The 24,360-nt window shown below is 48.8% G+C and overlaps 1 protein-coding gene across 7 annotated transcripts in view; it reads right to left on the bottom strand.

The window, feature by feature from the left end:
- Positions 1-24,360, bottom strand: part of LOC147441240 (uncharacterized) — a 162,907-nt gene that overhangs the window by 71,537 nt on the left and 67,010 nt on the right. For all 7 annotated transcript variants that reach the window (XM_086482925.1, XM_086482924.1, XM_086482922.1 and 4 more), the window contains 5 exons: positions 21,785-21,890; positions 21,578-21,663; positions 21,366-21,502; positions 18,630-18,836; positions 18,413-18,521 (listed from right to left, as the gene is read on the bottom strand). In XM_086482925.1, coding sequence (XP_086339051.1) covers positions 18,413-18,521; positions 18,630-18,836; positions 21,366-21,502; positions 21,578-21,663; positions 21,785-21,890 — 645 coding nt within the window. The remainder of the gene's footprint in view (positions 1-18,412; positions 18,522-18,629; positions 18,837-21,365; positions 21,503-21,577; positions 21,664-21,784; positions 21,891-24,360) is intronic.

The following is a 24,360-nucleotide window of genomic DNA, read 5'->3' as shown; positions in this document are numbered from 1 at the left end:
CACTGAGGGACTCGCCAGAAGCCCCCTCGCCCGACCCCGCTGAGCCCACCATTCGACTTGCTCTCTAGCCTACAGAGCAAGCGAGCCTTGCCGCAGAGGTAGAGCGATTGCAGGCGACCTCGGTCATCTGCAAGATTCTCGGCACCCAACCTAGTAGAGGAGAGCTATGAGACCTTCTCCAGGCCCGCCTTCTCGCAGAGGTGGGAAAGATTTTGGATGTCCAGATTCTCGAACGGGGTTACTATCAGATCGAGTTTGAGTCCTCCGAGATGGCGTCCAAGGTCATAGCTATGAGTCCACTGGCCATCCAAGCATCATGTGCCCACTTTCGACAGTGGCGACATGGTTTTGACCCAGCTTCGGATGTTCTAGTAGAGGAGGCAGACATCCCCATCTCAGTCTGCTTTCCGGGTTTACGGAGGGAGTAACTACCACTTCTTTCCAGGATCGGTTCCGCCATTGGGACTGTCCTGGGGACACCTCACACGGCAGCATCAGTAGCTGCCAAGGCGGCTGACATTCCCTCAGTTCGAGTTTTGGTCAGAGATACCCATACGTTCCCGAAGGTTATCCTTTTACCTCGGGTGAGTGGGGGTTGGTTTCGAAAGAGTGTGGAGTACTCGGGCCTCCCGAACCAGTGCTTCATTTGCCAACAGATGGGCCATCTAGCGAAGGCCTGTCCACGGAGGAGGCCGCGACCTGCACCACAGCCTCAGCCCCAGCCTGCCAGGGCTGGCCCGCAGCCACAGCCAGCGGCACAGCGTACAGATGCAGAGCCACCCTCCGAGCCTGGGGCTCCAGCGGAGGAGGGGTGGCAGCAGGCCCGTGGCCGCCGACGCCAGGGGCCAGAGCGTCAGCCTGGCACTCAGAGTGGTCCTCAGGTGCCTACTCAGCAACAGTGGGTTCCCACGAGGGACTGTTTTGGTCCTCTTGAGCAGGAGGAGATCCCTGTGCCAGCCCCCACCTCCGCTTCTCCATCGACAGCGGCTCCCCCCCCCCCCCCCCCCCCCCCAAGAGTTCCCCCCCTTTGCCTCATCCTCCCCGCCTTCTGCTCTTGTCGCCTCTCCACCTCGCCCCTCTCCCTCTGTCGCCCCATCCCGCCCCTCTTTTCCTCCACTCTCCCCAGCCCCTTCTCCCCCCCCTCCTGCTCCAATTTCTCAGTCGGCTCAGGAGACTGGTCCCTCTCCGGCGGCTAGGAGATCTCTTGGCAGCGCCTTTGCCGCGAGTCGCCTAGCGAGAGAGGGTCAGCCCTTCTTGCGGCCCCCTCTGCAGATTCAGACATCCTCCCTTGCAGCCATCCCTCGTGGGTTGACGAGCATTGACATCCGACGCCGCTGGGACTTCTTCGACTACGGGTTCACTCGTTTTCTCGATGATTCCGCTATAGACCATGAGGCAACCTGTTTCAGGGTCCATGTTTCGTTCCTCGCCGCTAGGGGGACAGAGGCCCTGGACTCAGTAGTTGGTTTCTCCTTCCCCCTCTATGGTAGGGCCGAGACAGAGTGGTCCATTGACTCAGTGGTGGGATGGTTGCATACACAGGTCTTAGAGTTCTCTCACCACATGGGAGAACTTGGAGTTACAGATATGCTGCAGACTTTGTGGCCATTGGCCAAGTTTGCGGTGACACCCCCAGACTCAGCAGGATGTAGGCACATTGTGGTGTACTTCTTTGCTGATACGCAGTGTTTGCCTTGCTATGTATACATTCATGAGGACTCCTGGACAGAGGAGGTTGCGTTACGCACGGCTCGCTCTGCTTGGGCTTGAGCTAGGCACTCACTGCATTCACGCCTATCTAGAGGACGTTCGGATGGGGATTACTCCCCATCCAAGCCTGCCTCGAAGATAGCCCGTCTTGCTGCTGCGGCAGCATCTGTTCTCTCTCGCTCCCCATGAGGATAGTCGCATGGAACATGCACGGACTAGGTGGGCCCCAGTTTCAATGACAGCGGGGCCGATTGCGTCAGGAGCTTCAGCGTTGCCTTGTGGGAGGAGAGATTGATCTCCTTATGCTGCAAGAGCACTATCTGTGTGAGAGCCGCATTCGGCGATGTGGCCAGATTTTGCGTGGACGTTATGATACCTTTTGGTCAGCTGCTTTTGGACCTGGAGGCATCCAGGGTGGGGTATGTATGACTATTGCGGACTCATTGCAGCAGGCCATTGTGGGCAGAGGGATTATTGTGCCAGGCAGGGCTCAGTGGATTACTATGCAGGTTCAGGGTGGCCTTGTGGGCTTCCTGAACATCTATGCGCCCAATGTCGCGAGTGCTCGTGCAGAGTTTTGGTCACAGATTGTTGAGTCTTTGCCGCAGGCCGATCATTGGTGTATAGGAGGGGACTTCAACATGTTGGAGGGCCCTTCTGACAGGATTGGTGGCAGCCATGCTACTGTGCATGGAGTCGAGTTGGCAGCTTGGGAGAGGTTTTGTATGACTCTGAGGGTCTCGAATACATGGCAGCACTCTAGATACAGACTGTCTCGGATACAGACAGTCTTGCCTTCTCTAGATCGGACCGCAGAGTGGGAGGAGTGAATCTATCGCGGATAGATTGCTTCTACACTAGTGACCACTTCAGTGACTTGGGGGGTTCAGTGGGCATCCTGGCAGGGACTTCCTTCTCGGACCATGCACCAGTGATCCTCACGGTGGCAGACATGCACAGGATTGGGAGCACGATGCTTCGCATCCCAGAGAGGGTCTTGTTGGACTCAGCACTCAGAGAGAGGGTAAAAGCTCTCTGGACAGAGGGCATGGACAGCCAGTCTCTCTTGCAGACAGAGTGGCCTCAGGCCTAGCTCAGCTTAGCCACTTTTTTCTTCAGGAGTCTCTGGCTCGCCGGGCTGCAGCGAGGGAGGCGGAGCAGCGTCTCAGACGAGGCATTGCTTCACTACAGACGATGCAGGAGCAACATCCAGACAGTCCATGGTTGGAGGAGCAATTACAGCAGGCTCGACAGGAGCTTGCTAGCACAGAGGAGAGGCGTCATGAGTTTGCCTTTCACCGACAGGCATCTCAGTGGACTCAGGTGGGTGACAGAGTGACTGGTGCTTTTTTTGAGACAAGGGGACCTCGGCACTCGCATGCCAAGGTCATTCAGTTGAGGAGGCTCGATGGGTCAGTTGCTTGTGAGCCCGAGGATATGCGTGCAATTGCTACTGACTTTTACCGTGAGTTACTGTCGGCTGAGCCTCAGCCAGAGCGGCAGGATGCGTGCAGGGAGTAGGTTTGGGCACAGATGCCATGTCTTGTGACAAAGGAGATGCGCCAGAGGCTAGAGATGCCACTTCAGCTTGAGGAGCTGCACACATCTCTGAGGGCCCTCCCTCGTGGTAGCTGTCCAGGTGAGGATGGGTTGACTCCCAGCTTTTTCTTGGAGTACTCGGACCTGCTTGGCCCACATCTTTGTAGTGCTTTTCGGTACATTTTGCACACAGGAGTGATGCCTGACAGCATGAGTGAGGGCCTGATCTACCTCATTCCCAAGGAGGGTGGCTCCTTGGATGAGATTCGACAGTGGCGCCCCATCACCATCCTCAACTCAGCCTACAAAATTCTTGCCAAGGCTTTGAGTTTGAGGATTCAGCCACTTTAAGAGAGCCTTATACATGGGACTCAAACAGGCTTTGTCAAGGAACGCAATATCCTTGACAATATCTTTACTTTCTGGGAGGCTTCTGCCCTGGCACGGCTCCGTGGTGAGGACCTTGTGATTCTTCTTCTCGATTTTAAGAAGGCATACGACCGAGTTGACTGGGACTTTCTAGAGGGCACTCTCCGCAGGATGGGCTTCTCAGATGCTTGTATCAGAGGGGTGTCAGCTTTGTACAGACAGGCTCACAGTCAGGTGCTTTTGGCAGGGGGGAGAGATGAGCGCTTCATGCTCACACGCTCGGTCAAACAAGGTTGTCCTCTTGCCCCCTTTCTCTTTCTGTTCTATGCGGAGGCGATGAGCAGATTTTTGGTGTCACAACAGGTTGGTCTTCGGGGCTTAGCACTCCCTATTCGGGGAAAGGAGCTACTGGACGCTGAGTTTGCCGATGACTCAGCCTTGTACTTAGATGGCCAGGAGGCCAATCTTCACAGATGTGAGCAGGCTCTGGAGACCTTATGTTGTGCATCGGGCGCACTGATCAACTGGAGAAAGACAGTGGCTTTCTCGGTTGGTAGTGCTCATGTGCCAGATTGGATGCCAGGAGAGGGTTTCAGGTGGATTCCCCCAGGGACTGCAGTTCGGTACTTGGGTTGTCAGGTTGGTTTGGACTTGTCTCCCGAGCAGCAGATTGCTCCTCTTCTCCTGTCCATCAGGAGAAAGCTGTTACATTGCAGCTCAGCACGTCTGTCGCTGGCTGGTAGAGTAGTAGTTGCCAACCAGGTGCTGTTGGCGATTATGTGGTACATCACTTCCTGCTGGATCTTCTCGAGTTCTTGTATCAGCCAGGTAGAGAGGCTGATCAGGAACTTCCTTTGGTCTGGACGTGACACTCAGATGGCCTGAGCCAAGGTGGCTTGGTCGGTCATCACGCTTCCTTGTTCTCAGAGAGGGCTTGGGAACATTGATCCAGCACAACAGAGCAGAGCCCTTCTAGGGAAGTTCATAGTCAGAGGACTTCTTCCAGGTGAGGAGCCCTGGAAGGAGTTCTTGTTGCAGAGGCTTCGTGCCAGGGTGCCTCAGTCAGGAGGCCCTTGGCAACCTTCGACCAGATGGATCTTTACAGAGATGCACCGAGTTGGTTTGAGCAGGAGACTGGAGGACCGCTTCGTTGTGAGTTTGCTTTGTTCTTGGGAGCTCTTACGGCGTGGCTTGGAGCAGCGACAGCCGATGTGCACGGAGGAGCGCCTACGGCAGCCCCTCGTCTGAAACCCCATGGTTAGCACTCAGAGAGGCCACTTGGTTGGTAGTCGCCCTCATGTTTCCTGGGGTCCCATGGCAGTAGGTCAAGCGTGCTCTCTAGGTGACTGGCTAGAGTTCACAGGTTTGTTAGAGGAGGTGCAAGGTTTCTAGTTGCAGAACATGAGAGGGGTGTAGAGCATGTGTCAGGACATCTCAGAGTCAGTTCCAGCTGAGTGGCTCACGCCTCTCGAGCCAGTAGCACCCCGGTGGATGGGAGCCTTCACACGACTAGAGGTTCTCATTTTAGTCAAGGCCGTCCCAGCCCTGTTCTTCGAGCTTCAGGGTGGGGGACAATTACAGCGAGTTGCAGTAGAGGCCCCGCAGGTAGCAGAGTGCTGTTTTCAGAGGATCCGAGTTGTGGGCATCTGTGGGAGGACTTGCGTCATAGACCCTGACCCAGCAGCTCTTGAGACTGGACACTGGAGGCTATGGGCTTGGGAGTGTTGTCCACTGGCACGAGTACAGTGGGATCCTTGTGAGTGGCTATGGAGGGACCCCGCCTCCTCTGCAGACCACCCAAGAGTCCCCTTCTTTCAGTACACTGTTCGGCTTGGACGTCATATACTTGCAGCACAGAGAGAGGCCCGCCCCGCTGCAGCACGTCATTGGCAGGAGGAGGGCCTCACAGTCGAGTTCTTGGCAGCCTTTTGGCAGAGGCTGTGGGACTCCAGACAGCCGAGGCGCGTCACTTTGTTTCAGTGGCTGGTTGCACATAGAGCTACAGCAGTAAGGAGCTGGCTTGTGCATAGTGGTCTCTTGGCCGCATGTGCAGCCTGTGACCAGTTGGTGGAGAGTCAGCATCATTGTCTTTGGGACTGTCCCTCGGCCCAGCAGGTGTGGCTACGAGTTCTTCGGCTGATGCCTACTCTCTCCACGGCTAGACAGTACACTTGGGGGGCAGCGGCTTGGTCCACTCTCTCGGGCCCGGCACTTCAGTTTGAGCTATCTTCCACCAGCAGGATGATAGTGATACAAGGGGGGCGTCCTACACTCCAGCCTGCTACAGAGCTTGCTCCACAGGAGTGGTGCAGTGAGAGAGAGGAGTGTTGGGAGCTCATCAGTGGCCTGACACTGTGGTTAATCTGGCGGGCCCGCTGTTTCCGCATTTTTGAGGCCCGCTCTGTGCCGCCAGCAGAGACTGTTCGTGACTTTTGGCTAGAGCTGATCCATACTCTCAGAGGACAGCTTGAGGGACTACAGGGCAGCTCCGACTGCATACGGGAGTGCCGCGAGGCTTTCCTTCGACTCTGGTGCCCTGGGCCTTTCTATACCATTGTCCAGGGTGTGCTCAAATGGCACTACCGACCACCTGCATGGCTCTTCCCTCCTCCCATCCCTTGATTTAGCCTCATTATATATGTTGTTCTTTCATTGGGAGAGTCTCCCCATCATGTTTGTTGTAGCCCTCTCTTGCAGAGGTGGTTGTAGCCCTACGGTCAGCTTTCATTAACTAATAGAAAGATCTTTTTCTCGGAAAAGAAAAAACCCTAAACTCGATCTTTATATCTCCATCACTCTCTATCTCAGATACCCTCTCCTTCTGCTGCTATGGTGGGCATGGTTCTAGATGTTGTATGACTCTTTCCTTCACACTTTCTTTGTGCGCTGGTCGTATTAAATTTCATCACTCTTGTTGTGGTTCGTTTTGAGGTCCTCCATTGTAGTTGGTTGTTCTTCGATTAACTCTGCTCGCTTCGTTGACTTTTGTTTGGCTTACCCACTCTCTCAACCCTTACTAATGCCTTACGCTTCTGATGATCTCTAGCGCTCCTCACATGGCAGTAAGTTCTCTTGCTCTTTATATAGGTCTCTTTGCGCTTCATTTGATTTGGTATCTTGTGGGTGTGCCATTTACATGTTCATTAGCAATTTAGCTTTGCATTTTCATTACCACCGAATTAAATACTCACGTTACCCATATCTTGAAATGAGTTAGATTACCTTATTCTCTACCTTCCCTGTTAATCTTTCCATGCTTCCATGCTGTTGCTAGTCCGTTTGCCTGCTGCTTGATCCTTCTGGTGTACTCACAAATTACTCTAGGAATAATCGCATCTTCCTCTCCTTCCCACCTTCTAGCTTGCTGGTATGACCGTGCTCGCCCAAGGCCTCGCCCTTGGTCTGGTTTCATCCTCGCCCTTGTCTCGCTAGGTCCTAGACCTGGGCCTCGACCTCGCCCCTGGCCTCGACCTTGCCCTGCTGGCCTCGCCCTCGCCCTCGGCTGTGCTCTCGCCCTCGACCTCCCTTGCCTCGTCCTCGCCCTGCATCGCCCTCGTCAAATTTTTTGCCTTTGCAAGCCACGTAAAGTCAAAAGCTGACCTGGCATTTATTTTTACCTCAGCCAAAGTAAGCCAAGCCAGCATATCAAATTAGGCCGTCGTCTCAAAGTTCACGCAGTTTCACTGCATACGATTTTCAGCCCGGGCCTGCATCTTACGATACCTCTCAGCTTCCATCGCCAGGCCTCCACTCTCTCCGTGCTCCCTGGCCACCCGAGCACTGAATAGCACACTGAAACTGGCAGCTTTTGAACAACGTTAAATTCACACTTGACCTTGCTACAGTAAAGTGGTACCTGTACGATTTATTTGGGTGTGGTTGAGAACATGTATATGGGTGTGGTTTAGGGTGCTAGCTCTACTCAACTCAATTGCGGGAAATAGTGGTATATGTATCCCGGTGCGGATTGAGCAGCACAGGTTTTAAAAGATTCATCAATTACAGACTTGAGTTACAAATAAATTCTCTGGTACATTTCATCATTATGGTTCGTACTCGGAATCGCGAACAGCATCTCTAGTCGGAGCAGGAGCAAGAGTCCTCTGCCTCCTCTGGGGATAGCAGTGAAAGTAAATCAGACTATACCCCGAGTTCGGAGCAACTGTCCGAGGAAACTTCGGAGGAAGATTCACCCCAATCAGTCACTCCTGGAAAGGTCACCACTCTCCAGGTGCCCTGCCCTTCTGGTGCCATCTCGAAGGTACCCTTACTAATGATATATCACTTACACGCGCCCAAGCCCCAACCCAATTCTCAAAGATGTTTTTTCTCAGGAGCAGTTACTACACCTTGGCCTCCAAAATCTGGCTCATGCCGATGTGTCTTGCACCATTTCCAGTGCCAAGCTGAGTGCCCTTTTACTCATGTTTTCGAAACTAAATGGAGTTACTCTTACAGTGGAGGATGTTGGGCGTGCGATGGGGATACTAAATGTGCTTGCACCTTTGCCCACCACTAAAACCTTCTCCAATCTCTCCCCTAAAGACATTGCTAATGCTTGCCAAGAGTTGTTGCTACACTCACATGCGGACTATCACAGGAATCAGCAGCTGTACTCCATTCTATAGTATTACTTTTTACTGCGCGCACTGGAAAGAGCAGTGGTTCCTTCCTCTCCATTTATATGTGATGCATTTTTTTGTCACTGCCACTGTCTGCCCTATCCGTTTCACCATCTGCTCTTTAAGGCGCTGCAGGACAGGGCAAAGCGATTTCGGACCCAACGAAAGGGAAAAGCTGAGAGGTTTAATTGCTATGTAACCCCCATTATGTATTGGGTTAGTGCAATCTATGCAGCATAAAGCAAATGATGCCATAGAACAGTCAAGCCCATCCAAAATGTCCAAAGGGAAAGGCACTTTATGCAAGAGGGCTAAAGTACAAAAGGACTCGATCGAAGAGCTAGCAACAATACCATTCTCTGAATCACAGGTTTAAATCTCTGACGTCAATACTACAAAGCCAAGATATGTGAGCATGATCACTTCCGTGGCCACCTCTACATTTACATCACCTATTGTTAGTGTTGCAGGCGCCCAAACACACGCTCCAATTGTGTCGGCAGTACCACCTACTACTACTCCTACTACTATTACTACTAGTGCAAGGGCACATAGGAGTAGTGCAGGGACACCTAGCTCTGGGCAACCTGACATGTTTGCCAACTTTTCACCTCAGGTCGACAAACTTCTAGATGCGGACAATAGAGCAATTTCAACTATTATAGATGCAGCCATCTCCTTGCAGGGTATCAACGGCTTGCATCCCGCTGTATATGATAGTATGCATAGGAAAGTGCGCAACCACCTTCAACGATTGATGGATAGGGATATGTTAATTGCTCAGACTCAAGATCGCATAAGAATTCTCACTCAATAGGTACAGGACCTGAAACACATAGTCCGTACTTTATAAATGTAGCTAAAAGAAGCAAATGATATGGCCGCAGTTCACGAACTTTCCCCTGTGGTAAATTCAGTGTGTCCTTCCTGTGCCCAGCATCAGTCTATAGCCGTCTCACAAACAACTACAGCTACAGTTCCAAGTTCTACGCAAGTTCTTGCTAGGGCACTACAAGCAGACGTTTCCAAAGCTCATTCGGGGGATTCTCAAGCAGCCAAAAAACCACCATCTGCTATAGAGTCTGGGCACCCAGGGTCAGCTTCCTCACAATTTCATGGACCCTCCATGGCCTCCCTCTCCTAGTCCACCTCGTTCCCTCCTCCCTTCTACAGAGGCTTCCCTGGAAACAGAGGCTTCCCTGGGTTTCCACCAACTGTCCCACCTTCTCACCCTACTCAGTCTGCGACTCATGGGGTTGCTACTCCCTATCCAATGTATCCTCCTCATGGCCACTACCCTCCACCATACACCTGGCCTCCATCTCCTTACCCACCTTTCTACCCGCCTCTCCCCCTTCCCCTCCATCATTGGACCACCAGTAGATATCACCTCTTAGTTGCAGCTCGTTCAATTCTCCACTCTCTGAGACGGGGAGTGGTCTTGTGGCGGGCAACATGTAGCTAGGCTACAGAGGCACTCTATACGGAAAGACGGTTACAGATGATCGTGGATTCACAATTGGCGGACTTAACACTTGGTCGTGGGTTCACACTCGTGGACTTGACACGTGGCAGGAGTGGTGGTTACGACGACATCGTGGCCCTTTCTTCTCCGCCACACTTTAGGGATATGTGCAACTGGACAGTCAGAGATATTTGATGTTATCTGTTGGTTACCTTTTTGGGAGTGGATATATTCTCACATTGCTTCAGTTGAGGTAGTGCTAGGTATAGTTTTGAGTCTAGCGTCAAGTCAGTCACGTCACACACAACAACCTCCCTGCACATCTTGAGCCTCGACACCCCCATTGTACCTGTGAGTTCTAGGCTTGGAGCAGAGGGTATGCTGCCATGCCAGAGTCTGTACTGGTCCACAAGAGTTAGTCGAGTCCCATACTATTCAGGTTCTACGTTGAGTCTGTTGTTCTACTGAGTTACTTGTTGTTACGATATATATAGTCTACAGTGTAGTGTTTTCATTCTGTTGGAGTGAGATTTCATGCACATTGCACTGACGAGTATCCACGGTAGAGAGCACGACACATTACTCTCGCTACAGCTGGCACTCAGAGTGGTCCCAAAGCTTCAGGCCAGCAACAGTGGGTTCCCACAAGGAACCATTTCGACCCTCTTCAGCAGGACGAGGTTCCAGCTCCACCTCCACCTCCGACAAGACCTCCCCCCCCCCCCCGAGTTCCCCTCCGCCCCTCCGCCCTCCTCCCATCCTCGCCCTTCTCCCTCTGCTGCCCCCCCTCCCAAAACCGACTCCTCCTTCTCCCGCTAGCCCCCCTGCTTCCACATCTCCTCACGCTCCTACCCCACAGCCGACCCAAGGGGCAGGACCATCCTCGGCTGCTAAGAGATCTCTTGGCATCGCTTTTGCCACGAGTCGCTTGGCGAGAGAGGAACAACCTTTCTTGCGAAACCCCCTTCTGGTGCAGACGTCTCCCTTTGCAGCAGTTCCTCGTGGACTGACGAGCTTTGACATTCGTCGTCCGTGGGAATTCTTTGCCTATGACTTCACACATTTTCTCAGCGACCCTTCACCAGACTTTGAGGTAGTTTGCTTCAGAGTTCATGTACTGTTCCTTGCAGCTAGAGGGATAGAGGCCCTGGACTCGGCGGTTGGCTTCTCTTTTCCCTTATGTGGAAGGAACCAGCCTGAGTGGACTTTGGACTCAGTTATCTCTCGCTCTCCATTAGGATCATCTCATGGAACGTGCACGGATTAGGTGGGCCCCAGTTTCAACGCCAGAGGGGCCGATTGCATCAGAAGCTTCAGCGTTGCCTTGTGGGAGGAGAGATTGATCTTCTTTTGCTACAGGAGCATCATCTGTGTGAGAGCCGCATTAGACGATGTGGTCAGCTTTTGCGAGCGATATGAGACATTTTGGTCAACTGCATTTGGACCTGGTGGTATCCAAGGAGGGTATGTATGAACATTGCGAACTCTTGGCAGAAAGCCATTGTGGACAAAGATATTATTGTGCCTGGTAGCGCTGAGTGGATTACTATGCAGGTTTAGGGTTGCCTCTTGGGCTTCCTGAACATCTATGCGCATAAGGCTGTAGCACGGATAATGCGTCGTGCTCTCTACAGTGTGGGTGCCCCTCAGTGCAATGTGCGTGACAATCTCACTCAAACAAATGAAAACTCTCTCAAACAGAATGAAACACAGAAATAACGGATAACAACAGAGACACAACAGTGGACCAGAACATGTGGACTCGACTAGCTCAAAGAACCATGTACAGACTCTGGCGTGGCAACACACTCCGCTCCAGCCCAGGACTCACAGGTACAAATGGGGTGTCGAGGCTCAGATGTGCAGGGATGGTGAAGCAGTGCTCTGTGTAAGACTCTCTAGACGACTACGTGCAAGATAAGATAGAACTGCCTCCAAAACACGACTACTCATATGTACCATCATAAAGGGCCACCAACGGCTCATAAATGTCAGCCATGTGGTGACCTGGCCACGATGTCCACTAGCGTCGGTACCCTGCCACTGCCACGTGTCACTCCCAGCCCAGAGGGTCCGTCCAGTGTGAAACAACCTAGACCAACTGTACACAGCCTAGACCAACTGTACTAATTGTCCAATTGTCTGCCTTCCTGTGAAGTGACACTGTAGCAGGCTACAAAGGCGAGTGCACGTGCAGAGTTTTGGTCTCACATTGTAGAGTCTCAACCGGAGGCAGAGCAATGGTGCATTGGGGGTGACTTCAACATGCTGGAGGACCCCTCTCACAGGATTGGAGGTAGCCATGCTACTGTGCATGGAGCTTAGTTGGCAGCTTGGGAGAGGCTATGTGACTTGGAGGGTTTCAGATGTTTGGCAGCAATCTGGCTTTGTGAGGCCCCCAGACAGTCCGGCCTTCTCTCACTCGGACCGTAGAGTGGGAGGAGTGAATCTATCTCAGATAGATCACTTCTACGCTAGTGACCACATCTATGACTTGGGTGGGACAGTTTGCATTCTAGCTGGGACATCTTTTCTGAACCATGCACCAATGATCCCCACAGTGACAGATAGACGGAGGAGGGGGAGCACGATGGTACGCATCCCTAAGAGGATCTTGATGGACTTTGAGCTCATAGAGCGAGTGGTGGCTCTTTGGACAGAGGGCTTGGACACGTAGGACTCTCCTCTTGACAGAGTGGCCTCTGGACTTGCTCAGCTTAGTCGGTTCTTTCTTTGGGAGTCTACGGCCTGCCTGGCTGCAACGAGAGAGGAGGAGCAGCGTCTCTGACGGGGCGTTGCTTCGTTGCAGAGGACGCAAGAGCAGCACCCAGACAGCCCCTAGTTGGAGGAGCAGTTGTAGCACGCTCACCAGGAGCTTGCCAGCACAAAGGAGAGGCGTCGTGAGTTTGCTTTCCATCGACAGGCATCTTAGTGGACCAAGGTGGATGACAGAGTGACGGGGGCGTTCTTTGAGACACTGGGACCCGGCAAGCCGGTGTCAGCTAGTTGAGGAGGCCTGACGGGTCAGTTGCTTCAGAGCCAGAGGACATGCGTGCAATTGCTACTAACTTTTAGCGTAACCTCTTGTCTCAGCACAGCCTCAGTCAGAGCGTCTGGATGCATGCAGAGAGCAAATTTGGGCATAGATGCCTTGTCTTGTGACTAACGAGATGCTCCAGAGGCTTGAGCTACCTCTTCAGCTAGAGAAGCTCCACGCGGCCCTCAGAGCACTTCCCCGTGGTAGCGGTCTTGGTGAGGATGGTTTGACTCCCAGTTTTTTTTAGAGTACTGGGAGGTCTCAATAGAGGCCCCACAGGTTGCAAAGTGTTGTTTTCAAAGGATCCGAGTTGTGGGCATTTGTGGGAGGACTTGTGTCATAGATCCTCACCCAGCAGCTCTTGAGATGGGCCACTCGAGGCTGTGGGCTTGGGAGAGTTGCCCCACTGGCGCGAGTACAGTGGGATCCTGGAGAGTGGTTTTGGAGGGACCCTTTCTCCTCAGCCGACCATCCAAGGGTCCCTTTCTTGCAGTACACTGTTCAACTGGGACGTCACATACTGGCAGCACGGAGAGAGGCTCCTCTTGCTACAGCACCTCATTGGCAGGAGGGTCTGACAACTGAGTTCTTGTCAGCTTTTTGGGCGAGGTTGTGGGAGGCCAGGCAGCTGCGGCAAGTCACGTTGTTCCAGTGGCTGGTTGCACATAGAGCTACAACAATGGAGAGCTGGCTAGTACATAGTGGCCTTTCAACAGCATGTGCAGCTTGTGACCATCCTTTGGAGAGTTAGCATCACTATCTATGGGACTACCCTATGGCACAGCAAGTTTGGTTTCGGGTCCTTTGGCTGATGCCAACTCTTTCCACAGTACGACATTACACTCGGGGGGCAGCTGCTTGGTCCACTCTCACGGGCCTTGCGTTACAGTTTGAGCTATCCTCCACCAATAGGATGACAGTGATACACGGGGTCAACCTATACTCCAACTTGCTACAGAGCTTATTCCACATGAGTGGTGTAGTGAGAGAGAGGTGTGTTGGGAGCTCGTCTGTGGCCTGACACTCTGGTTCATCTTGCGGGCCCACTGCTTCCGCATCTTTGAGGCTCGCCTTGTGCCACCAGCGGAGACTATTCGAGATTTTTGGCTGGAGCTGATCGATACTCTCAGGGGACAGTTCGAAACACTTCAGGGTAGCTCCGACCGCATGCGGTTGTAGAGAGGCGTTCCTTCGACTCTGGCGCCCTGAGCCTTTCTTCACCATGGTCCGGGGTGTGCTCAGATGGCACCACCATCCACCTATGTGGCTTTTCCCTCCTCCCATCTCCTGATTTATCCCTCATTGTACACATGCTGTTTTTTCATTGGGAGGGTCTCCCCTTATGATTGTTGTAGCCCTCTCTAGTAGAGGTGGTTGTAGCCCTATGGGCAATTTCATTAACTAATAGAAGGATCTTTTTTTCGGAAACAAATTTCACAAAAGTATAAATGATTCCCAAAAGAGGGAGTATGCATCGACAAAAATCATAGTGGACCAACTGCAATCTGTGAATAATCCACACAAAACCATCCTTAAGAGGCTTAGCACGCTCCTTTTTGCCCAAAATAGAGCCTTCACATGTATTTTTTTAGTGGTGCCTCAAGAGAGGCAACAAGGAAACCATATTATATTTTTAAAAACAAAACAACTAACAAAATTCAGACGACCAAAACGTGCAAACCAAAGTTTTGCATATGAAACAACCTTCAAATCAGAAACTGCACATACTGAATCTTCCACACGTTTCTAGTAAGCAGGCCACTCAGCCAGAATCTGTATGTTGATAATAACTTCTTCAACTTCTTCCATTAGGGTTTGGGCCCCTCGCCTGCTCGTTACACCATGCCACATCATCAGTTTGTGACAATTGACTCTAAGCGGCAGAATTCCACTTCTAGATGCAATGGCCCCAAAAACTGGCACCTCTTTTGGTATTTTTTTCTTTATTGCTTGTTCACAAAATACAACACCCAAGGGTCATACTCTCTACCAGCTTCTACTACTTCTCGATGTCAAAGAGCCTCAAGGACACACTTATAAAGAGTACATGAGGCCCTTGATACTAGGCATCCCAAAAGGCATCTGATCCTAAAAGCACATGCTCCAAAAGCCGGCACTCAAAACCCTTGCACAAAACCTGCCCAAAAGCTTCATATGAAAATCTGCCATGTTTAGCAGATTCGCAATTTTAGGCTTTTTCTGGTTTTTGGAGGTTATGTCCACTTGCAAGGGGTCCCTTAGGGGCCCTACTATGCCATGTCAACAACATGTGACACCATATCAGTATGCTTCTGTCAACAAGATCCGTGGTAACAGTGAACAGGCAGAATGTGACCTAAATATACCGAAACGGCGTCCGTCTCTTGTAATGGAGTCAGGATCGAAACGCCATTCCGGAACGGGGTGTAACCAAAATGGTGACCCGAAACGGAATGGAATAGAGCAGAACAGCATCAAGAACCGCGGAATGGGCATTCAAAACGGTCAACTAAAAAGTCAATGTTTTTTAAACTAGCCATTTGGGGTTGTTTGGAGACAGATTTGAGGCTATTTGGGGGTAGGCTTGGGGCTATTTGGAGGGTAGATTTGGGGCTGTTTGGAGGCTCGTCTCAAGCTCCTCCTCCTTAAGCTCTCAACATCTCTCTCTACTGAGCTACTCTCCTTGCCAGATCTTTAAGCTTGGACATGGAGCTCTAGCTTCTACCTCTTCTTTTTTTGCAGAAATGTTCAGAGACTACAAACCAGTTTTTGCAAGTACAGATATAGGCAAATTGATCCCGGGTACATACAACACGTCAGCAAGTTTTTCCAGCAAGTGTGGAAAAATTGGCACTTGCAGCAATAAGCACAATCTTTCCAACTCCCTTAATTAGACAAGAGACATTGTTGACTATCATAACCATATTCTTGTTAGAGACAATCTCAAGAGAATGAACAAATCACAATGAGAGACGTAATGTGCTTAGTTGCAACTTGCACCACTATCAAAGTACCACACATGATCCACAAATTTTGTAATATCTACATCATGGACAAAAGATTCATATAGACACTAAGCATCAAAAGCCCATTGTGCATCCTGCACAACATTCCCTGAATTTGCATTTGAAGAAGCATCAGCAATGGCTACATTTGCCTCTTTTTTGCAAGCCTCTTTAGCCTTAAGCTTACAACATTGCTTAATGAGATTATCATTTGCCTTACAATGATGGTGTTTCATCTATATTAATCGCCATACTTCTCATAACTATTGTTGTTTAAAGAAGCAACTGTGGGGCATGCCTGCTCATTGAAGAAGCATTGGAGGTACATACAACGCATCAGCAAGTGTGTAAAACTGGCACTTACAACAGTAAGCACAATCTTTCAACCTCCTTTAATTGGAAAAAAGACACAGTTGGCTAGCGTGACCGCATTCCTCTTACTGACGATCTCAAGAGAATGAACAAATTACGATGAGACGTAATGTCGTTAGTTGCAACTTGCACCGCTATCAAAGTACCACACATGATCGACAAATTCTGCGATACATACACCATGGACAAAATAGTCATATGGACACTACACACTAAAATCCAATTATGCATCCTTTGCACAACATTTGCCGAATTTGCATTTGAACAAGCATTTGCAATGACCGCATTTGCCTCTTTCTTGCATGCCTCTTTAGCCTTAAGCTTAGAACATTGCTTAATGAGATGATCATTTTCCTTACAGCAATGGTGTTTCTTCTTCTTTTTGTGTTAATCGCCATACTTCTCATACCTATAATTGTTTTAAGGAGCAGCTACAAGGCATGCCCGCTACTTGAAGAAGCATTGGAGTTGGCCACAATGGTATTCTTCTTTTTTTGTGTAACCACAAATGCTTGTTCAACTATACGCTGCTTAGCCCTATTTTTTCTAGACTAGGCATCTGCGAGCAATTCAAAAAAAGACCATAAATTTCACATCATCAGGCTTATGTGCTGACACAAGTCTCCAGGTGGAGGCAAAAGTTTGATAAGAATATGGCAAAGCATCAAGAACTGTATGCACAAGAGAACTAACATATTAACCTAACCAATGGCAGTAAAGCAATTAACTACTCGTTGAGACATCTAATGTCTGCAAGAAATACACCTATATCATCCTCCTCGTACAAAACCTTTGACTTTAACTCCTTACGCAGTTAAGCAATTTTTGTCAGATTAGGACCTGCATACAAAGAAGCTAGTCTATCACATGTCTGTTTTGTTGCAAAGTAATAGAACGCTTAACAAGAAGAGTAAGCAATGCACGAGCATGTGCATCTTTAGCATCCCAGAATGCTTGCTCACTCTAGCAATGGAACTGCTTGCACCATCATCCACAGAATTCGATCTTACATCATATACCCGCGCAATGCTCTAGACGCCCTTACCAACAAGAACATGTTGGATTATGTATGCCCATTGAAAGCCAAGGTGGATGTTGCAGTTCACTCTCTTTTTGGGCGGATTCTCAATGGAAGGATGCTAGGGCATTCTCCCACTCGCTCTAGCATTCATGATTGACTTCAATCTTCTCTTACAATGATTATGCAGCTTTCTTATCTGCCTCCTGACTGTTGATGTTTACTCCTTGCTTTGCAAGGGCTGATGGGAATAAAACTCCTCCACAAAGAATCTAGATACAATTTCTTCCCACAATAACTTGAAAGCAATACATATCTTCTTAAGTTCGAAAAAGTTTTGAGCTTATGCACTAAAAGAGCTCAAACATTTACAGAAACTCAAGACATAGAAGGAAGAGGATAATGAAACTAGGCTAATCCAAAATTTATGTTAGATTTTTGAAATAAAATATAAAGACAAAAACCAAAACAACCATTGCAAATAAACCAGCTCCGACAAATCGGACAACAGCTATGGCAACCCTATTCATGTCATCAGTTTTCAAGAACAAATGCAGGTTCATAATGAGATAGTTCAAGAAAAGAACTTACTTTGTAAAACCAACAAGCTGAGCTTTTATCATACACCGGAGGCGATACGAAAACTCAGTCACGCTAAAGGCAAGCAAAAATGCTGAACATATGAAAACAACAACAGAGCTAAATACAAAAGAAAGTTTCACTAAGCTGAACATAAATGGGCTTCGCTGCTCCCCACATTTATTGAATTTTTTACTATTTATTTTAAACAATCCAAAGGAAGAAAAGTTGAAAACAAACTTCCTACCTTTTGAACGAGCATCATTAAGAAAAGAAAGAAGTTGACTATTCTGAACAAAAAAGCGAATTCAGTGGAACAAAAACGAGAAAATCCAAATAACCGAGAACAAATTAAACAATATCTATCACCATTCAAGTTTACACCTCAATCTGAGGTGCATTTTTAGCTACAACAAACTGTTATTGTCAAAACAAAATGGTTGGTGAATTGAGTATTGGCTAGGTATTTGAATGTTGAACAACAAGCCCCCTGTCAGTTGGCAATCAATATAGCCACCCAATTAATTAGACAGGAGGCCCTGGTGACAAATAATACATACAGAGAGTTCCAGAACCAATAAGACAACTTAAAAAAACAGTGAGCATTCGACACAAAGCATTCACACTATACATTATCTTTTCTGAGAAGATTGTCAGTTGTGCAGATTCAATGAAACTATATAAGCTCATGAAATCACTTGTTTTCTACATTTGTACCTGGTTAAAAAGAAATCCTCCAAACCCATTCAGAATGTCATTAAGCACATCCAAAGCAAAAACATCCGGATCTGATATTGTGGTCCCAAGTTCTCCCATTCGCACAAACCTTGACACAAAGTTTCAATAAATAAATGAGCTTCAGAATGCACATTCTGACGACAGCCTATTAAGTTCTCAATCATGACAAGATCAGCAATTGTCTACATGAGCGTACCCTTGGTTTAGACCAGGTTTATTGACGATGTATATGTGTGGTTCAAGAAAGCTATAGCCAACCTCCAGTTGTGAAAGGGAATCCAACTGTGCACCCTGAACAGATGAAGCACGATTGGCGTTCCAGCTTCCCAACGTATGTGAAATGAGTGCTTTTACTCTCTCCGTGTCAAAATCTCCCCAGATTCCCAAGATTGAAGAGGTCGGCCTGCAACCATTACAACCCAAACAGAAAAATTCTAAGTCTTTGATAATTCTGACAATCCATTTAACTCATGAGGCTATAAATTGAGATGTTGCTTATACAATTTATGACACCATGATCATGCTCACCACGATGGCTTATTCCACAGCCTTGTGTTTAATAGAAGAACACTTTCAAAACCATTATTTGCAACCACCCCTACTATCCTTCACGCAAGAATCAAGTACTCCACCAGAAATACTATTTCATCCTTCCGGATTGAGCACTGATAGAGTGCAATGGGGCGTGGTCAACAAACTAATAAGACCCTGCCCACTAGAAAACCCCATAAGTTGTGAGGTGAGGGTGGTGAAAATATCGGGTGGGGATGGTGATGATGGAGCTGTAAATTTAGGAGTATGAAAACTGTCTGCTCAGAAGGTACAATCATGAGAGGCATGTATCTAGCTAGCACCATTCGGTACCAAAGATATGATGCATAGGTGGATAGGGGTTGTTGTGGTAATTAGTCAATACTATGTTTTGTGGTATTTAGTCACAAGAACTTCGCCTTAATATCGCCCAATTTGCAAAGCAATTCTCAGCAAATTTACTGTACCATTTGTCTCCTAAGCTATCCAAGGTCCAACAAAAAAAACACCAGGTAAGCATCCTCACAGTTGAGGCTATGACATGGAAGCGAGAGAAAAACCTCAGATCGCCATCTGCATCCTCTTTAGAAAGACCTCTGAAGGCAGGAAACATGATTTTTACTTTGGCTAGAATGCCTGTCAGTTCTTCCATCATTGCCTGGTTCTAGAGAGAGCAAAGGAGGCTGCAGAAAGTGTGGCAGAGACGGTGATAAAGGTGATGGAGGAGTGATTGATATGGATGCCTGAGGAGGTAGTGGAAGTGGGGGTGGAGGACTTCTTCTAGGTAAGAAATGTGGGCGTTTTCTGTGGCAGTAATGCAAAGGACTCTTTGGAGGGCTAGAAAGGTCTTTAAATGGGCTTGTATGTGTCATGCATGAGCACCCTAAGAGTCAACCAGCTTAGCGGGAATAGAACTTCCAGCACTAGTAGACTTCTGGCTTGCTCAACACTCAACCTGCCAACTAGACCTGCTAGACCAAGTCGACCTGCAAGACCCTCTTGACTGGCTGGACCAGGTCGACCTGCTAGACACACTGACCAGCTGGCCCAAGTCGACCCGCTGGACCTAATCGCCCAGCTAGATCAAACCCAATACTAGACCTAATCGCCCAGCTAGATCAAACCCAATACTAGACCTCTCACCTAGCTAGCCCAAGTCGACCAGTAAGACTACGTTGACCAACATAACCAGGTCACCCTACTAACCTAGCCTGCACTAGTCGAGCTAGCCGACCCCATTTTTTCACCTTGGTTAGTTCTTCCACAGTGCAATGAGCAATGGAGTGAGACTTCAATGAGGATCCCACCGGGCATGCCAAAAATGAGAGCACCTGTAGCAGGAAAACAATGCCGTGCTCCCTATTGTGGGTGCTCCTCAATGCAATATGCAAGAAACCTCAATCCATGGCGCATACTAGATAATTGAAATGCAACATAGAATAGAAATGTATATAACTAGATGAATCTAGGATAAGCCCAGATTCACCCTTAAAGGAAAATGCAAGGTGAAGACTCATGGTAGTCACCCACAAGACAATATAACTATTAGTTCCATCATGCATAGTATTAATTAAATACCACAACATCCCCACTAATGCAAGGTGAAGACTCATGGTAGTCACCCACAAGACAATGTAACCATTAGCTCCATCATGCATAGTATTGACTAAATACCACAACATCCCCACTAACGTCGTCAGTGCCCAGTAGTGGGTGTAGAACTAGGTACTAACGGATGCCGAGTTTGCTGATCTAACTCGCTGCTGCTGACCCTCGCTCGCCATCGCTTATCCCCCCCTGCCCGCTAACCCCCATCCCAGCAGCCCGCCACCCCCCTCTCTCCCACCTCGCGCTGCCCCCTGCATCCCGACAGCCCCCCCTCTCCCGCCTCATGCTCCCCTCTCCCTGCTCACCCGCCCCATTTTCCCTCTTCACTTCGCCGTTCTCCCACTCCCCCCTCTTTCAGTTTCAGGCTCGTTGGGTTGCTTTCGACCCTGTTCTGCAGCGACGCCGACTTACCCTACCCTCCCCACCGTCAACACTCGACGCCATAGATCCACCCGCCCTCGCCTTCACAGTTACAGACACGGATGGAGGGCTCTGCTTCGCCTTTTAGAGGGACTCGACCGAAGTCCCCCTCACCCGACCCCGCGGAACCCACCATCTGACTTCCATTCCTAGTATCCCAGTCAATTTTAATTTTTGACTATAGCCATTAATCAAACCCCTTCATATGAGGAAGACTGAAATCATGGAGAAAGGAAATTACAAATAATGGAGAAAGCAAGCAAAGTGATAAATAGCATGTGCCTAGCTCTACCAAGCATTGACTTTAACATAAATCACGAACTTCAAACTGCACCTTTAACATTATTGGACACCAACTATTGGAGAACCATACCTGAATGTATCCTTATGAAAGGCTATTAAATCATCTCTTGTTACGCGCTTCAATGTATCCTCCGTTAAATATCGTGAGTACGCACTTTTTTCTCCATAAAGCAGCTTCGAAAACTCCCTTGCTGCGATACCCCCTGGCTGTAAGCAAAGGTTTTGCTTCACTGGCTTTAAAAAATGCTACTACAACTAAAAGTAATAGCGAATTGGTGTTACATTATCTCGTCGTCGCTTGATAGATCCCAATAGCTGTGTCCGTACCAGATTCAACTTATTTGTCGGCATTAAAGGGCTTTGGACAACTGCAGAACCATCAAAGGTGATCACAATGGACCAAAAACAATGTAAATCTTCATGTGGTTCAATAGAACACGGAAAGGGATCGAAACAGACAGAGAACATAATCAAAAAAAGATTCCAGACCGTCAGAGAACAAGGGCATAATCTCTGTCAAATCTTCTGATAAGCATCGAAAGCCCACACTCATTTCTGAAACGCCTGATGAGGATTCAATGCGTGCTGCAGTCTCCTGAAATCTATGACTGACGTAAGTGGTGCATCCCATCATACATATAAAGCTTCCCTTTCTTAAAAACAAGCAGAGAGAGCATTCCATTGAATGTACTCGACGTTTCATTTCACAGAAAACTGATACTTCCAGCACACAAACAGAAAAACGGCTAGGAAAAATAAGCAAGCAAGTTTCAAAGTAAAACTTGGCACAAAAAATTTAACAATCAAGGCACAAACCGAGCCTGCACCCCATGAAAAAGTGGCAAGATGCATGTCACTGGGTGATAAAGTTGCTTATCCACCCGCAACATCCTCGCTGATTCACTTCAAACAAGATGCCAAATCAAATCATCTACGTTCTGTGAGCACCCAAATCATGATCGACAGTTAGCAAAAGCATGTACATATGTGATGTATCCTCTGTCATCCCAAAAAGGGAAAAGCAGAACTGAAAATAAAGACTATAGTTAAAGCTAGCTAATAAACTAGTCATCTGGGGAGTACAATGAGGTGAAGACCACGACGGATAGATTGAGGATGGAGCTCAGAATGCAGAATCATATGCAAAGGGAATACAAGTATGATATGTACTCTAGCTAGCCCCATCATGTACTATACTGGGGGTGAAGTGTGGTATACATCAAAGATGGGAGGTCAGCAGCTCCTGGAGAATATGCATGGGTCTGATCTAAGCTGAGCCAGGTGCTCTTTGGTTGCAGCCACCTGCCTAATAGCTATACTTGCCGTTAGTCCTGCTGTGTCGACAATCGAAGGAGGTTCACACCTTACACCACCGCCTTTTGGTTTGCATCCCAGTAATTGAAGTTGTCCGCAATCTACTGCCCAACCCGGCTTGGGGCTGCCCGACTTGGCTACAGTTTGAGAGAGTTGCCTTGCCGGCTGCACCAGCAAGTGCGCCTATCTCGCAAGGAATAGTTGAGAACAGATTGACCTCCTGGATATCGCCATCGCCAGCCTCAACCATTTCCTCTGCTTCGGCCACCCCTTGAAAGGCTTCCCGGTCCCGGCTTCAGCCGCAGGGCTGATGTGCACCTTGAAGGCAATGGCGCCCTGCATTGCAATGTCTTCCTGGTTATGCCACTGGCTTGGCTATTGCCCTAAGTCAGCTTCCCATGCAGCTTTTGGTTTGGAAAGGTAGTGTTTTGGCTTTTTTCTTTTCTTTTCCCAGTTGATTTGTCTTCCTTTGTCGTTTTAATCTTCTATTATTTGTTTAGGTGCGCGCACGTGTGTGTGCCTGTGGCGACAGTGTAATGGCTATATGTTCCATCACATTCATACAGATCCCTTGCCTTTTTTCAAGATTTCCCTTCGGCAGTCTTTGCGGCTCGCCTTGGAAGTTGGTGATATCACGGCAGAGATACATCAGCTTTCTTATGAATGCTTTTAGAAATTTTGTACAGCCGAACACTGTTGTGTTCCTTTCATTGTACAACTTTTTGGTGGGTTTTCCTCTCTTTGAGGTTTCCCACAGATAAATAAATCAAATTGATTTACCAAAAAAAAAAAAGAGTGTGTGTGTGTGTGTGTGTGTGTGTGTTTTGGGTTGGCAGCTGGTTTGCATATCAACTTCAAAAAGTCCATTTTGCTGGCTCTTAATTCTTGTGACTGGCACTCTATTTTATGGCTTGGAGATGTGATACGTCACCTTGGTTATCCAATTGGTTGGTTCATTACAGCGACACAACAAATGGAATGGGTGACTACTAAGCTTGCACAGAAACTGAGATATTGGAAATTGTCCACTTGGCCTCTTCATGTACAACTGCGAATAGTACAATCCATTGTGATGGCACATGTTCAATTCTATTTGCCGTGGCTATCTTGGACGCATAAAGACATTTCAGCCTTTATGTCGCAGGCAATGGAATTGTTATGGAAGACATCCCAAACGCAAATCTTTACGCTTGTTGAGAATGCAATCTACTTGTACACCAAGATCGCATGGTGGGCTTAATATATTGAACATACATTTCCATCCTTTGGCACGCAAAGCCACACTGCTGGCTGATTTTTTTGCGCAAGTACAACCTTGGTCACGCATGCTAGCTACTATGTGCAGTTGGCCCTGCTCGCCCCTTCTTGTGCAACCAACTGGCGGGCTCCCCCCTGGCTGCTTTGCATGCGAAAATGCCCCCAAACCTTCTCACAATCGGCTCCTACAGACCTTTGCCAACTTGCTGCTCATCGCCTTTGCAACACTCAGTCTCCTCTCCTATCCGGAGCTCAGTGCTCCTCTGCATGGCCCGTCACAGAGCCGTCACAAACCTGGCATCACTCTCCTTGAGCAGACAGCCTCACCCTCCCTGAAGCCGGCTCCTCCTTCCAAAAAGCTGCAGGCAGCCCTCGGCCCTGCTCCGAGTTGCTATAGCCCCCCCTGAACTACTGTCCACCCCTCTTTTTTCATTGCCTTCTATGGAGCGCTCTCTAACACTCGCTCTCCCCTATGAACACAAAGGCATATGGTA

The sequence above is a fragment of the Adiantum capillus-veneris genome, chromosome 15 (genome assembly GCF_014529385.1).
Source record: "Adiantum capillus-veneris isolate H3 chromosome 15, ASM1452938v2, whole genome shotgun sequence".
Classification (NCBI taxonomy): Eukaryota; Viridiplantae; Streptophyta; class Polypodiopsida; order Polypodiales; family Pteridaceae; genus Adiantum; species Adiantum capillus-veneris.
Note: the sequence above shows the minus strand (reverse complement) of the source record. Positions and strands in the feature narration are given on the sequence as shown.